This window comes from Geotrypetes seraphini, chromosome 6 (genome assembly GCF_902459505.1).
Source record: "Geotrypetes seraphini chromosome 6, aGeoSer1.1, whole genome shotgun sequence".
NCBI lineage: Eukaryota > Metazoa > Chordata > Amphibia > Gymnophiona > Dermophiidae > Geotrypetes > Geotrypetes seraphini.
In genome coordinates this window covers 225,321,210-225,336,216 of record NC_047089.1, presented here as the reverse complement: position 1 = coordinate 225,336,216, position 15,007 = coordinate 225,321,210, and the positions used below count along the sequence as shown (strand labels likewise).

General features: G+C 42.5%; 1 protein-coding gene across 8 annotated transcripts in view; it reads left to right on the top strand.

Annotated features, from left to right (window-relative positions):
* Window positions 1-15,007, top strand: part of LOC117362176 (CD99 antigen-like) — a 161,698-nt gene that overhangs the window by 103,244 nt on the left and 43,447 nt on the right. For 4 of the 8 annotated variants that reach the window (XM_033948124.1, XM_033948120.1, XM_033948128.1 and 1 more), the window contains 2 exons: window positions 5,124-5,192; window positions 12,033-12,056. In XM_033948124.1, coding sequence (XP_033804015.1) covers window positions 5,124-5,192; window positions 12,033-12,056 — 93 coding nt within the window. The remainder of the gene's footprint in view (window positions 1-5,123; window positions 5,193-12,032; window positions 12,057-15,007) is intronic. The other 4 variants (XM_033948126.1, XM_033948122.1, XM_033948127.1 and 1 more) reach the window with 1 other exon arrangement.

The following is a 15,007-nucleotide window of genomic DNA, read 5'->3' as shown; positions in this document are numbered from 1 at the left end:
AACTCAGAGCGATTTTCAATGCTCAACATCATCTTCACGGCCAGGTAGTCCTCATCCGGACGGACAACCAAGTTGCCATGTACTATGTCAACAAACAGGGAGGGACAGGATCTTCCTCCCTTTGTCAAGAAGCTCTGAAGGTTTGGGATTGGGCAATCCGCCACAACGCTTTCCTCAAAGCTGTCTACATCCAAGGGGCGAAAAATTGCTTAGCAGACAACTTGAGTTGCCTTCTGCAACCTCACGAATGGACACTCCATTCCTCGCCTCTACATCACATTTTTTCACAGTGGGGAATGCCTCAGATCTCTTTGCAGCTCCCCACAACCACAAACTGCCTCAGTTCTGCTCCAGGATATATTCTCCTCATCGCCTCGAGGCAGATGCTTTCCTAGTGGAATGGACAAATCTCTTCCTGTATGCATTCCCTCTGTTCCCTCTCATTCTCAAGACTCTTGTCAAGTTGAAGAATGCTCATGCCACCATGATTCTGATTGCTCCTCAGTGGCCGAGACAACCTTGGTACTCCCTTCTACTTCAACTCAGCAGCAGGGAACCATATCTTCTGCCAGTTTATCCTTCTCTGCTTACACAGTCAAGGCTCTCTACTTCATCCCAACCTACAGTCTCTGCACCTGACAGTTTGGTACCTCTCAACATAACTCCTCTTCAGTTTTTTCAACCTGTAAGATACATTTTAGAGGCTTCTAGGAAGCCTACCACTAGACAATGCTACCACCAAAAATGGACTAGATTTTGTACGTGGTGCATCTCTCGTGATAAGGAGCCTCAACATTCCTCCTTATCTTCTGTGCTAGATTATCTTTTGCACTTATCCACCTCTAGCCTCAAGTCTACATCAATTCGAGTCCATCTCAGTGCAATTGCTGCTTTCCATCAGCCTATTGAAGGGGAAACCCCTCTCTGCTCATCCAGTGGTTTCCAGATTCATGAAAGGACTTTTCAATGTCAAACCTCCTCTTAAACCACCTCCAGTAGTTTGGGATCTCAATGTGGTTCTTGCTCAATTGATTAAGCCTCCATTTGAACCAATGTCTTCGGCTCATCTCAAGTATCTCACTTGGAAAGTGGTGTTTCTCATTGCACTCACATCTGCTCGAAGAGTCAGTGAGCTGCAAGCTTTAGATGCTGATCCACCTTTCACTGTGTTCCATCATGACAAGGTGGTCCTTCGTACTCATCCTAAATTCCTACCTATAGTGGTTTCAGAATTTCATCTCTACCAATCCATTGTTCTTCCAGTGTTTTTCCCAAGGACTCATTCTCACCATGGAGAATCGGCTCTTCATACTCTGGACTGGACTTTCTACTCTGGCCTTCTACTTGGAACGCACCAAACCACACAGAACTGCTCCTCAACTTTTTGTCTCCTTCGATCCAAACAAGTTGGGACATCCAGTCTCTAAGTATACAGTCTCCAACTGGAGGGCTGCTTGTATCTCTTTCTGCTATGTCAGGCTGGATTACAACTACAGAGTCGAGTCACAGCCTATAAAGTCAGAGCAATGGCAGCTTCAGTAGCTTTCCTCAGATCTTCACCTATTGAGGAAATTTGCAAAGCTGCTACTTGGTCCTCGGTTCTTTCACTATTGTCTGGATGTTTTCTCCATTCGGGATGGCCATTTTGTCTAGAGAATATTGCAAAATTTATTCTCCTAAGTTGCCAACGCTCCCACCATCCCATGCTGGTTAGCTTGGAGGTCACCCATATGTGAGAATAGGCTGCCTGCTTGTCCTGGGATAAAGCACAGTTACTTACAGTAACAGGTGTTATCCAGGGACAGCAGGCAGCTATTCTCACAACCCACCCACCTCCCCTGGTTGGCTTCTCTGCTAGCTATCTGAACTGAGGAGACTCGCCCTGCGCTGGGCGGGAAGGCGCTCGCGCATGGGCGGTGCGGTTGACTCGAAACTTCTAGTTTCTACAAGCAAATCTGCTTGCGAGGCTTCCGCATCCGGGCTCCGTCAATGATGTCACCCATATGTGAGAAAAGCTGTCTGCTGTGTCTGGATAACACCTGTTACGGTAAGTAACTGTGCTTTCTTGACTTTCCAACTATCTTTTTGTTCTTACTAGTCAATCAAGACAAGGCAAACCAGCTTCCAAAACATCTATTGCCGGATGGATTCATATGGCAATTTTGTCAACGCCACAGTCGGTGTACAATCAGCCACCGATTTCTTTCAAAAGTTCATTTGACCAGAAATGTGGCGTTTTCATGGGTGGAGTCCTGGGCAGTTTCTCCCACAGAAATCTGTAAAGCAACTACTTGGTCTGCTCTCCACACTTTTACAAGGTTCTACAGAATGGATGTGGAGACTCAAGAGGATACCGCTTTTGAGTTCATGGTTTTGCAGGCAGGCTCATCTAACACTGCTTTGTTACGTCACCTAACATACAGATTTCTGTGTTTATGTAACAGAATGAAAAATTAGGTTCTTACCTAGATAATCTTCTTTCTATTAATATATACAGGATTCTGTATGGCCCGCCCTGTGAGGTTTTTTGCAATTTGCCTGATTTCTGCCTCAGACAACTCCTATAGTCCAGAACTGGAGTTCTTCTCCTGTCAGTTGGATAAACATTTATGAATAAATTACTAATAAAGCAATGAGTTTGTTGAGCCTTTCAGCTCCTTATGTCTTTGTGTTAGTTGCACACAGCAGGTTAGTTCATTGATACATCTGCAAGTTCATGCTGATTATTGTTCTTTTTCATAAGTTACAGAGTAGAACAGAAATGTATGATATCTTCGGGAAAGTTCCCCATGCCCCTCCTTCTCTTTTCTTCTGCTTCTAGAGATTGATTGCTTTGGTACAAACTTTATCCTATGGCTCCAGAATTCAGAAAATTATTACAATCTTTTCTGTTCCAGGTTACTGAATTAGTTATGGACTAATGCATAGAAGTTTAATATGCTCTAGTTACTAATTTTTGGGTTAATTGGCCTGGTCTCTTGATCGTGTAATCCGTCCTTGAACTGAATAGGTAAAGGCGAAATTGAAAAACCTGTATAACATAATGATGCGTTTTTATTTAAGAAGGCTGAAACCCAAACTTTTTTGACATAGCATTTTCTTTTTGGGGGGCCTCTAGCTCAGTTAGATTCTGGTGTTTGAGCCTTTATTTTAAATTATGTTGGGATTTCCCTCCTATTACCGTATTTTTTGCTCCGTAAGACGCACCTGACCATAAGACGCGCCCACCTCTAGAGGAGGAAAAACTAAGAAAAAAAAAATTTTGAACCAAATGATGTGCCCTGTACCCTGTCCCCCCTCTGGTGATAGGCCACTACAGGGCACATCTAGTGGTGGGCACGTCTAATGGTAGGCAGCCCCAAACCAGCCAGCCAGCTCCAGGCCAACCAGCTAGCCCCAAACCAGCCAGCCAGCCTCAAGCCAACCCCAGGCCTGCCAGCCCCCTCGTACCTTTTTAAATTCTGCCCAGCAGCTCCAGCCGACTTCTCTCTCTCCCTCCCTGCCTGCCGCGGCAGCCTTTGCTCTTCCGGTCTCCTCATTTCCTGGCCAGCGGCGAAAACAAATCAGCAGCACGGATATCAAATGCAAGCTTTACACTCTCCTGCTTGGCCCCACGCTGTTTCGCCGCTGGCTGGGAAATGAGACGAGGGCGCTGGACCACCAGGTAAAAATGGGGGAACGGTGACAATGGATGGACGGGGTTTGGGGGGAGTAAAAAAAAAAGTGGTGTGGCGGCAGCAGGCGGATGAGTGGGCTTAAAAAGGTAGTGCGGTGGTGGGCGGGTTTTACAATGGTACGGCGGGAGGGTAACAAAATTTGTACCTTCGCTTCATAAGACGCACCGAGATTTCCACCCACTTTTGGGTGGAAAAAAGTGCATCTTATGAAGTGAAAAATACGGTATATATTCTCCCTTTTGTGCAGCAATAATTCTAAGCCAAGGCCAAGTGACAAGACTTCCTATAGACTAGAGCTAATAAAGCACTCTAATTTTAGATTCTAGGTGTCATCCCTTAATCAGGGACCATGAGTTCCTCCACCTCTGTGGACTTTGAATTCTGCCTCAGCAACATCTTTAACCTCAGATGACCAGAGAAGGGGAAGATCTGACTCAACTGAACTAGAGAAGGGAAAGATCTGACTCGGACTGAACTAAGAGCAAGCCACTGTGCTAAAAGCTAAATGTTTTTTACCATAACTAGACACCTGAAAACAGATTGTGACAGTGATTGGAGAGGACATTTTAGATTTTTTCCAACATGAACTTTGATTCTTTCTGTAGCCTCTGTCATAGCAGATACTCAAATTTTGATCTTTTTGATGGAGCTATTGATGATAATCATTTCTCTGTACCTCAGGTTATATAAAATACAGATTGCATTGTAGAATAGAATAAAACAATCGGTTATAAAACAATTACAATAAAACCTTTTCAGCTAAAAGCAAAGCAAAATAAATGAAGTTTTAGCTTCCTATTAGAAAGGGGAGGAAAGTGGATGGGATTTGTAGACATGGTTACAATTTCAAAGCAGTTTATATATTGTATATACAGGTATCTGTTTTGTACCCAGGATAATGGAGGATTAAGGGGCAGCGCTGGGATTGATCCCACAACTCATGGTGCTGAGGCGACAGTTCTGCTATTAGGCCACTCCTCACTGTAAGCTGCTGCTGTCCTGGAGATATTTATCAGACTCCAATTCAGTACACGTCTCGGAGTCGTCTAGTATTTATGGTTTTGTTTTGGGGGGTTTTTGTTCTCTCTTCTGATGTCATGGTAAGCAGAATCCTTTTATAAAAGTTTACAGTGTGCTCAGACTTTGAAAGCACTTCTACTGCAAAACTTGGGCCCTCTTTTACTAAGGTGTGCTAAGCATTTTAGCGCGCGCAACGCATCCATAGGATAGCATGCACGTGTTAGCGTTTAGCGCATACTAAAAAGCATTGCGCATCTTAGTAAAAGAGGGGGGGGGGTTAATGTCCTGGTGATCCCGAATCCTTGTGGTCTATTTACAGGTCTGTAGGTTCTACTGTGTCAAGTGAACATGGAAACCATCAAGTAGCAAGAAAACCTAGCACCGTATATGTGAAGGAAGTAAACAATAGCCTTTTTTTCCCCCCAGGTGGTAACTTTGGAGATGGTGACCTGTATGATATTACAGGAGGGAAACCAAATAATCCTGGTGGCTCAGGTAGGATGACAATTTATAATACTCCACAAGCCCCTTTTGTTACATATCCCTCCCACTTCTTCAGAAATTGATGGGGCTAAAAATTCACTGCATTAGCATATATTGACTGCAGGTCTCATAGCATGCCATGGGGCCTATAGACTAATAACACGCATTAACATAGCATGTGCTAAAACACTAATGTACTTTACTGAATCTTGGCTTGACTTGAAAATAACAGTATTTTAGATTACCTCATTGAGCAAACGCTCCTTGCCCTCTGATTTTGTAAAAATATCTGCCTTCTATAACTGAATAACTTTGCTATGAGTTTTACAGTATTTTATTCAGATGAGGGGGGATTATTACACATTTATTCTAGCAAAGACTGTCTTATATAGTGTAAAATTTGTTTTCAGTAGTTACCTCCAACTTTCTCCTCTTTGTCCTCCTCCTGCCAGGGCTGGCCCTCCAACAGGTAGATTAGGCAACCATATAGGGCAGGGGTGTCAAACTCCCTCCTCAAGGGCCGCAATCCAGTCGGGTTTTCAGGATTTCCGCAATGAATATGCATGAGATCTATTTGCATGCACTTCTTTCATTGTATGCTAATAGATCTCATGCATACTGTCACAATCCTAGCCCTGAAATGCAGCTTTCGCCAGGGCAGGCTAATGTTAAACCTGGCCCTGTGATTCGGAGGGCAAATCATGGGGATAGGATTGTGACCAAGCCTAGGGAAAAACCCAGGTTTCCCTTTGTAGCAGACAGGTCTGATTCCCAGGGAGGAGAAGAGGAGAGTTGGGACAGCCCACAACAGCCCCTGAGAAACCTTTCTTTCCCTGGAGATCATCAGCTGCAGGGAATGATTAGGCTCCCAAAGCCAGCCAGGAAAAGTAGGCAGAAAACTCCTCCCCCTCAAAGGGCAGGGCAGTTTCCCTGGAGTACTTTTGAGGCTGCTTTGAGAGGGAGAAAGGCAGTCTGTCCTGAACCAGCTCAGGGAAGGCTCTTCCCTCCTGAAGGCAACCCAGAGGCTGGGGATTGGGAAATGCAGGAGCCTGACACAGACCCTTTGGACAACCAGCTTCCCAGGGTAGAACCTATGGAGTTTGGTGAAAGCTCCAGTCTGCCTGAAGAAGTCCTTATGGAAATCAGCTAAGTGGCAAGGCTGGAGAATGTGAGGTTTATTTCCCTACTGGGGCTGGGGTTTGCACTGCTTTGGAGCAAAGGGGGTTTGTTAAGGGAAAACCCTTTGATGGACTTGTGCTGGCAGTTCCAGCACTGCTTGAATTAAGCAAGAAAAAAAAAAAAAAAACGTTTTTTTTTTGAAATGTGATTCAGTCAGCTGGAGTTAAGCTGACTGTATTTTGACAGGGATTGAGTGAAAGCCTGAGGGGAGTAAAGGAGGGGAGAATTCACTATCCATCCAGGTTGGGATAGTGGGGCCATTAGTGGCAAGTCTGTTTCACAGATTACTTAATTGGTGAATTCACTTGCTCCCCTCCCCCCTGCCAGCTCTTGTATAGTTGGCTGGGGAAGAAGCCAGAATACCTGAAGGCTTAAAGCACCTGAACTATTTAGCTGTGCTGTGACAATGAACTTTGTTTTCTAGTGAGGAGAACTGTGGGGTTTTGGTTCTCCTGATTTCATGAAAATAGTTTTTGGTTTTTGTTTATGTTCCTTACCTGAACAAAGGTCTGAGTTGGTCCCTTTTGCTTTTTGGAGACCGCTTCATCTTGAGTGCCTGATTTAAATATTTGCTTTATGACTTTGTGTTTGGGAACAAACTTTTGGACAGAACATATCACACTTTTCTCTGAATAAAGTGTATTACTGAGGATTAATGAAGAATTGACTTTTTTCTGTCTTTGTGCTTTATTGATAAGCCAGTGAATAGTAACCAGCAGGACCTCTCTCAGTTGGGGAGGCACGTCAGAGCGGAGTAACTGTGAGCGCGGGCCGGACCTCCTTGATCCACAGGTACCGGCTCCGCTACAATACTCATTGGGGAAATCCTGGATACCCAACTGGATTGCGTCCCTCGAGGAGAGACTTTGACACCCCTGATCTAGGGTATCAGAATTTGGGGAGCAGTGGCATGGCTCCAGCTTAGTAAATAAGCAACACAATATATAGCCTATTGGCACAAGCCCATACTCGAACCCTGCTTCATCCCATCCCCTCTGATAGAAATCTACAACATCAGAGAGGACAAGGCCGCTGTTTCCTCTAAGTTGAGCAGGAGTCCTCCAACTGCATTGTTGCCCAAGTGGGGTTGGTGCTTTAGCGTTGTGTTTTTCGATTACCTGGAACAGACAGGTACCCTGGAGTCCTGTGGATATTGCCTGTATCTCACTATTGGAAATGTGATAGTGAAACAACATCCCCTACTGGCAGCACTGTAGGTGGGGACTTGCACTCAGCTTAGAGTGAATAGTGGGCGGGACCTGGCAGCTCTTTAATGTGGGCCTATCCTGCATTTCTGCACTCTCGGCCCGAGTGGAGATAGGATGATGCAGGGCAGGGGTCTCAAAGTCCCTCCTTGAGGGCCGCAATCCAGTCGGGTTTTCAGGATTTCCCCAATGAATATGCATTGAAAGCAGTGCATGCACATAGATCTCATGCATATTCATTGGGGAAATCCTGAAAACCCGACTGGATTGCGGCCCTCAAGGAGGGACTTTGAGACCCCTGATGCAGGGTAAAGGGAAGAGGAGATTAGATGCTGGACACCTGAAGAGAAGGAAAGGGGGGAGATGCTAGACACCTGAGTAGAGGAGAGGGAAAGGGGGATGGTGAAATATGATTATGGGTGTAAGGACCTTGTACTTAACAGGAGGGAGATTGTACATCTGAAAAATTCACCTAGGGCAGGGGTAGGCAATTCTGGTCTTCAAGAGCTGGAGCCATGTCAGGTTTTCAGGATATCCACAATAAATATGCATGAGATAGATTTGCATCTCAAGGAGGCAGTATTTGCAGATCGATCTTATACATATTCAAGGTGGATATCCTGAAAACCTGACCTGGCTCTGACTCTCGACCGGAATTGCCTACCCCTGACCTCGGGCCGAGGAAGGCAGTCTCACCAAAATGAGAATCGTATAGGGTCTGTCAGGACAATTGTACGTGTATTACTAATTCAGACTTATTTGTATTTTGTGAAGAGCAAATAAAATCATCTTTCAGGACATCCACATCCACAGTCTGTTGTTTTTATCTTTGGAACTTATGTATACTCCTGCTGATTGGGCTGTATCAGTTTTACCATTTTTCTGATTTAACAAAAGAGCACAAGCCCGTCTTTTTTTTTTTATTTCTATGATGTGCAAAAGATGCTCCAAAAACATTCACAAATAGGATGCTAGGAATGATTAAGAAGGGGATCTCGAACAGATCGGAGAAGGTTATCATGCCGCTATACTGGGCCATGGTACACCCTCACCTGGAATACTGAGTCCAGCACCGAACATGAAGAAGGACACGGTATTACTCAAAAAGGTCCAGAGAAGAGCAACAAAAATGGTTAAGGGGCTGGAGGAGTTGCCGTATAGTGAGAGGTTAGAGAAACTGGGCCTCTTCTCCCTAGAAAAGAGGAGACTGAGAGGGGACATGATCAAAACATTCAAGATACTGAAGGGAATAGACTTAGTAGATAAAGACAGGTTGTTCACCCTCTCCAAGGTAGGGAGAACGAGAGGGCACTCTCTAAAGTTAAAAAGGGATAGATTCTGTACAAGTGTAATGAAGTTCTTCTTCACCCAGAGAGTGGTAGAAAACTGGAACGCTCTTCCGGAGGCAGTTATAGGGGAAAACACCCTCCATGGATTCAAGAAAAGGTTAGATAAGATCCTGCTAAACTGGAATGTAAGCAGGTTGGGCTGATCTCAGTTAGGGCACTGATCTTTGACCTAGAGACTGCTAGGCACGACGGACCACTGGTCTGACCCATCAGCGGCAATTCTTATGTTCTTAGCTCTAGTCCCATCGATGATAAAATCTTGATTGAAGCAAATATATAACTGGGTTTCCACTTGCCAGCACATCTAATCATGCGGATTTTGTTGCGCTAAAAGCTATTGTGCAGAATAGCACCTGAATTTGGTTTTGTCCCCAGAGGAAAAACGCACAACTCTTTGCAAGCTTTGATGCATTTTATTGAGACTTTGCCTCTGAATTTTATTCATAGATTGTGCCTAAGCTTTAAAGATCACACAGACCACATCTGATGGAGAAAGTTTAATGCTCAATAAAGTTCAAATGCATAATTTTTGGCTGTTTTTTGGCATTGAGCCAATAAAAAACATTTCTTGGGTTGCAAAGGAGAATAAGTCAAACATAGGCAATAGACCAGTGAATTGCAAACTATGTGCCACAGTGAGATTCTGGGTCTGCCACCAGGGATTGAGTCAGATCCGGTGTCGGCGCCTCTCTTCCTCTCTACCCCCACACATATCTCTTCTCGTTTTCCCTGAGCTCTGGGCATGCGCAGACATTGATGTGATTTCCAGAGAATGACACGGGAACTCATTTTCCCGTCCCTGCAAGCTCCGTCCTCATCTGTACAAGCCTCAAAACACGTTAAAATCAAGTGTCCGAGGCTTTTGCGTTTAAGGCAGAGCTTACAGGAAAGGGAAAGGGGCAGCGACAAAACTCAAGGGGGCGGGACGGGGAAATTGAGTTCCTGCAGGGATGGGGACAAATTTGTCCCCATGTCATTCTCTAGTGATGACATCATGTGTATTTGTGCGATGTCATCGCGTCGGAGGCCCTCCAGACATGGCCCCGAGCTCAGAGAAAATGAGATGAGGTTCGTGTGGGGCAAGGTTGTGGGTGTACCACAGAAAAACATTGCTCCATTAGTGTGCCAGAGCAAAAAAAAAAAAAAAAAGTTTGTAGGACACTGCAATGGACAATTAACAGCAGTAAAAATTTTCAAATAACAATACAGGGTATATATAGCATAGTATGCTATATTGGCAGTGTCAGTGCAATAAAACATTTTAATAGACAACATTCTGTGTAAGCAAAGATATAACATAAAGAAAATAAGACAGAGTAACAGCAGCTAGAAAATAAAGGGACTAATTTAAAGAAAGTTGCATGTGCGGTCAGAAAGATGCTTGAATATTATCTTAGCTAGGGTAGGAGTGGATAAACATGTCCAAGTATAGTATGTGCAGCTGGTGTCGCTCCTTGTGTGTGACTGCCAAGTTTAATTATTTCTTCCTTAAAGGCCTGGGCGAAGAGCCAAGCTTTCACTTGCTTCCTGTCAAAATGTTGAACTCGCTAACATTTGTCTAACCTTTATTGGGGGGGGGGGAACATAAAAAAACACACATTTGAAATGCTAATGCTTAAAAGCATGTGATCTATTAGAAACCAATTTGAATTATAGTGATGGGAATATGTGTACATAATTCTATAAAATATAGATATCAATGTATATAAAAATTTGATGACTTTAACATCCTATTAGTTCAGTGGTCTCAAACTCAAACCCTTTGCAGGGCCACATTTTGGATTTGTAGGTACTTGGAGGGACTCGGAAAAAAAAAAGTTAATGTCTTATTAAATTAATGACAATTTTGCATGAGGTAAAAACTCTTTATAGTTGATAAATCTTTCCTTTTGGCTAAGTCTTAATAATAATATTGCAATTTATAGCTAAAGAGACATATGATCAAAAAACTGTTTTATTTTACTTTTGTGATTATGATAAACATACTGGGGGCCTCAAAATAGTACCTGGTGGGCTGCATGTGGCCCCCGGGCCACGAGTTTGAGACCACTGTATTAGTTGGTCTAATAGCTGTTGAACAGGTCCTTTTCATGACCATCATGAAGACACTCTGGGCCCGATTCTAAAAGCAGCACCTGGAGTTAGGCAGTGGTAAGCGCCTTACTGCTGTCTAAGTTAATTGGTTTAAACAATGCAGTAATTGACCGCACCAATTAAAAAGCTGTTATAAAAAAAATGGAGGCGGCTAAGGGTGTGTCCAAAAAGGCTGCTATTATTCCTCCTACAGAGGCACTTTATAACCCGTAATGCCACTGTAGGCATGGTTTATGCCATAAGTGGCATTAGGCATCGTAAGGCGCCTCCTTAGGTGTGATTCTCGTGAGAGGTAGGCACCGGAAATGTAGGCCTTTAAAACCCTGGCCTCCATTTCCAGCGCCTATCTTTCATGTGCGATAAACGGCACCATTGTGTGACAGACATGCAAATTGGCGGCCACCGATACCAGCGCCACTTGTAGAATCCAGCCCTGTGTATGCAATAAGTTTTTTTTATTTGTTTTGTTTAATTGTATTAATATTCATATTCTATGTGATATTAATGTCCTAGCTTAAGGTTTATACAAGGGTTCTTCAAAAGGTTTCCGCACTTTCATATTTTCACGCTCAACCAAAAACATTCTTTTCTGATGGTATTAAGAAGTTAGTAGGACACTGGGGGGAAAATGTATCGCAAAACAGGATGATTACGTGGAAAAGTGATGTAATTTGCTTTTGAGATATTTAATAACATGTTTAAAAAGAAAAAATAAAACTGCGGAAACTTTTTTTTAATGTCCCTTGTATGTATGAAGTAATTATTCCATAGATTAATTACTTTGAAGGCAGCTTTCATTGATTTGCTTTCTGATAGGTAGCTGGTAACTTTTGACATTCCTTATCCTGAAAAGGAATTGATTGGATTTGCAATATGCTACCTTATCTCTCTTTTCACATTTGCATTGCAGTGGAATTTCTGATCACTTGGGATTTTTCATTACCCTCCAAAAATCCCAAGTGAGCCTGCTCAAAACATTTTAGCTTTGCACAAAATGCTATAAATATATTTTCTTCTCTTTAAAGGGCGTTCAGGTGGTGGTTCTGGTGGTATGTTTTTTTTATTCTATATTATATAAATTGTATCACTGTCTCCTCCTTTTTTTTTTTTTTAAATATATTTCATTTGAACCTTCATTATTCAAAATATCACACTAGAAGGTGCAGAAACCTGAGGTTTTATATCTGATACACTTTTGTACAACGATATTTCTACAGCCTCTGATAGTACTCCATTGTAAACAATGGGTCTGCACCAAACATGTTAATTGGCCATCCCTTTTCTTGTTGATTAGGGGCTGTAGGGGTTTGGTGCCAGCTTAAAGCGTAATATACTCGATTATAAACAGATTTTGGTTAAAAAATAAAATGGGGGCCAAAAATGGGGGGGTCTTGGTTTATATTCAAGTCTCTCATCTCTCCTCACCACCCAATGACAAGCATTTTTTTCTTCAACTACACACCACCCTCCTGCAATAGTTCTCATTGCCATTGCCTCCAGCCCCCTCACAGTGACTGACATTTCTTTTCTCCCCCCTCTCCACCAACTCTGACGCCCACAGCAGACAACATTTGTTGCACCCCCCCCCCCCCCCCCGGGTAATCAATTCTTGTACTTGAGTGTTCTCAGAAGCATACATGATTTAACATCTGGTTCAAGGCAGATGTTACATTTCAAGTAATTTATGTAATGTATTTATAGACTGCCTGTCCAGTAATGGTCCTAGATGGCTTACAATAATTTTTTTTTTTTTTTTTTTTAAGTAATACAATTAAGATGTAACGTTATAAAACTAGGAAAGGAAAAAAAGAAAATCCAACAAATCTGCAGTAAAAATACAGTGAACTGAAGACAAAGAAAGGTACTGAAGACAGATGCACAAGATGCAAGCAAAGTTTATTTAAACAAACAGATTGTTGCGTACAAATGAACCACTTTATATAAAATACTAGCTGATTACCCAGTGTTGGCCGATTTTTTTATTTATCCCAAAATATCCCCCCCAATATGTCCCACAGGAATGTCCCTCTCTATGGGGCTGAACTTGGACTTAAACAGCATCAGGAGTTTCAGTATTCATCTCAGCGAGCCTGAAAACTATGGGGTAGACACTATATCTGTCGTTTTCAAAAATTTTTAAATGTCACCCCCTTCCCACCCCCACAGTATTTTTCCCCAGATAGTAATTAATATGTATATCAAGTTTGGTTGAAATCTGTCCATGCGTTTCAGAGTTAATAATAATTTTATTTTTATATACCGCCAAAGCCATGAAAAGTTTGAGGCGGTTTACAACAAGAAGCGCTGGACAATCAGCGAAGAGGTCAACAATTCAAAGACATCTATACAATCTTTACAAATTAAGTGTAAATTAAGTGTAAAGTTGCTAATTTGTGTAAAAAGGCCAAAAATAGGGTATTTTCAGCCTGCTTTTACAGAAAAATACCTTTTAGAAACTCTTTCAAATCAGTCTCATTAGAAAGAGCATATTTCAAACCCCCTAGAAAAGTGGACTTCATTTTTCAACGCAGGTTAACAATGGCTGAAAAAGGGGGATAAAGTTGGGAGACGGTGCCACGGCAACAACCTCTATTTCAACATAGTTCTGTAATTTTTAAAGTTACAGTTTTGTATTGACGTAGTATTACTACTACTCTATTGCGTTGGTCCATGGTGACATTGTCACTACCATTTCAAGAGTTTGAACTGGCAACCCCATCGCCATAGGGGTCACGCCCGATAGCTGTGCAATACCAGCTACAGGTGGGCCATTTCATCCAGGTTCCCAAGCCTCGCATTTGGTTTCTTTGTCAAGGTTCCAAAGTCTTTTGTTGGTATCTTTCTGGTTCCAAAGCCAATGATTAGGGTGTCTTATCCTAGGTTCCCAAGCCTAAATTGGGTATCTTTTATGGTTCCCAAGCCGAAGTGAAGTCCACTTTGATTTTAACTGCCAGCAATCTTTATAACATTCTGTTAAATTTTTGAGCCACTTTCTTCAATGCAGTTTCTGGAAATTGATATTGGCGGCCGGATGATGTAACTGAAGGGGCACAAAGCATGCAGATGAGGTGTTGCTCTGGAACCCAACAAACGTCTTGCCTTTCTGGCCAATAAAACGAATGAGCTGGACCGTGAGGATGCATAAATTTTATCAATGCATCATTTTGTTCAATTGAGACTTCAACAACGTTGCCTATCCACCATTGATTATCGTAAGTACAGGCAACGTAGCAACCAGGAAAGATTTCGGACACTTTCAAATTTGGAATGGCAGTATCAGAAATTTTGGCAACAAAATTTATTGTGTCATTTGAAACTTTGCTGACACGAACCGAGTTTGAGTCGACTGGTACAAATTGGTGGTGCTCTCTGGTACCGGCTACTGTGCTGCTTTCATGCCATCTTTCTTCTTGAAACTTTTTGCTTTCTTCAATTTCTTCTTTTGGAACATAAATGTATTTAACTCCGTGTATATTTTGGTCACAAAAGTTAAATAGATCCTTTGGCGTCAATATTTGATCCGTTGATGGTCTTTGGAGGCTAGCCCGGGCAGCCAGTCGTTTAGTTGTTCCACCAACTCCATCGCAGGGTGATTTTCCGTGGCTAGTTCCAAAAAAATTCCATTCAGCCTCAATGTTGAAATCATTTCTGTGATTGCACAAATTCACAAAGTTCTTGTAGTTTTTATATTGTGCAGCTGAGCCGTCACTGAAGTAGTATATTTTGGTAATGTTTGTTTGAGTTACCAAAAATTCGATCAACTTTTGAATAAACACGTGTACAGATATCGTATCATGTTGCATATGATCAGAAATAATGCAACAGTTTACAACTTGCAATGTGCCCACTTCATTGAGGTAATATGCAACAAAAGGATGTACCGTAGCTTGTGAATTTTCCCAGTGAAAGCCTTGGGCGGCATCCTGTACAACAAATGAGTAATTTTCAGCGAAATCCATCAAAACAATCATTTCCGTTTCTTTTAAGCCTGTCTTCAACA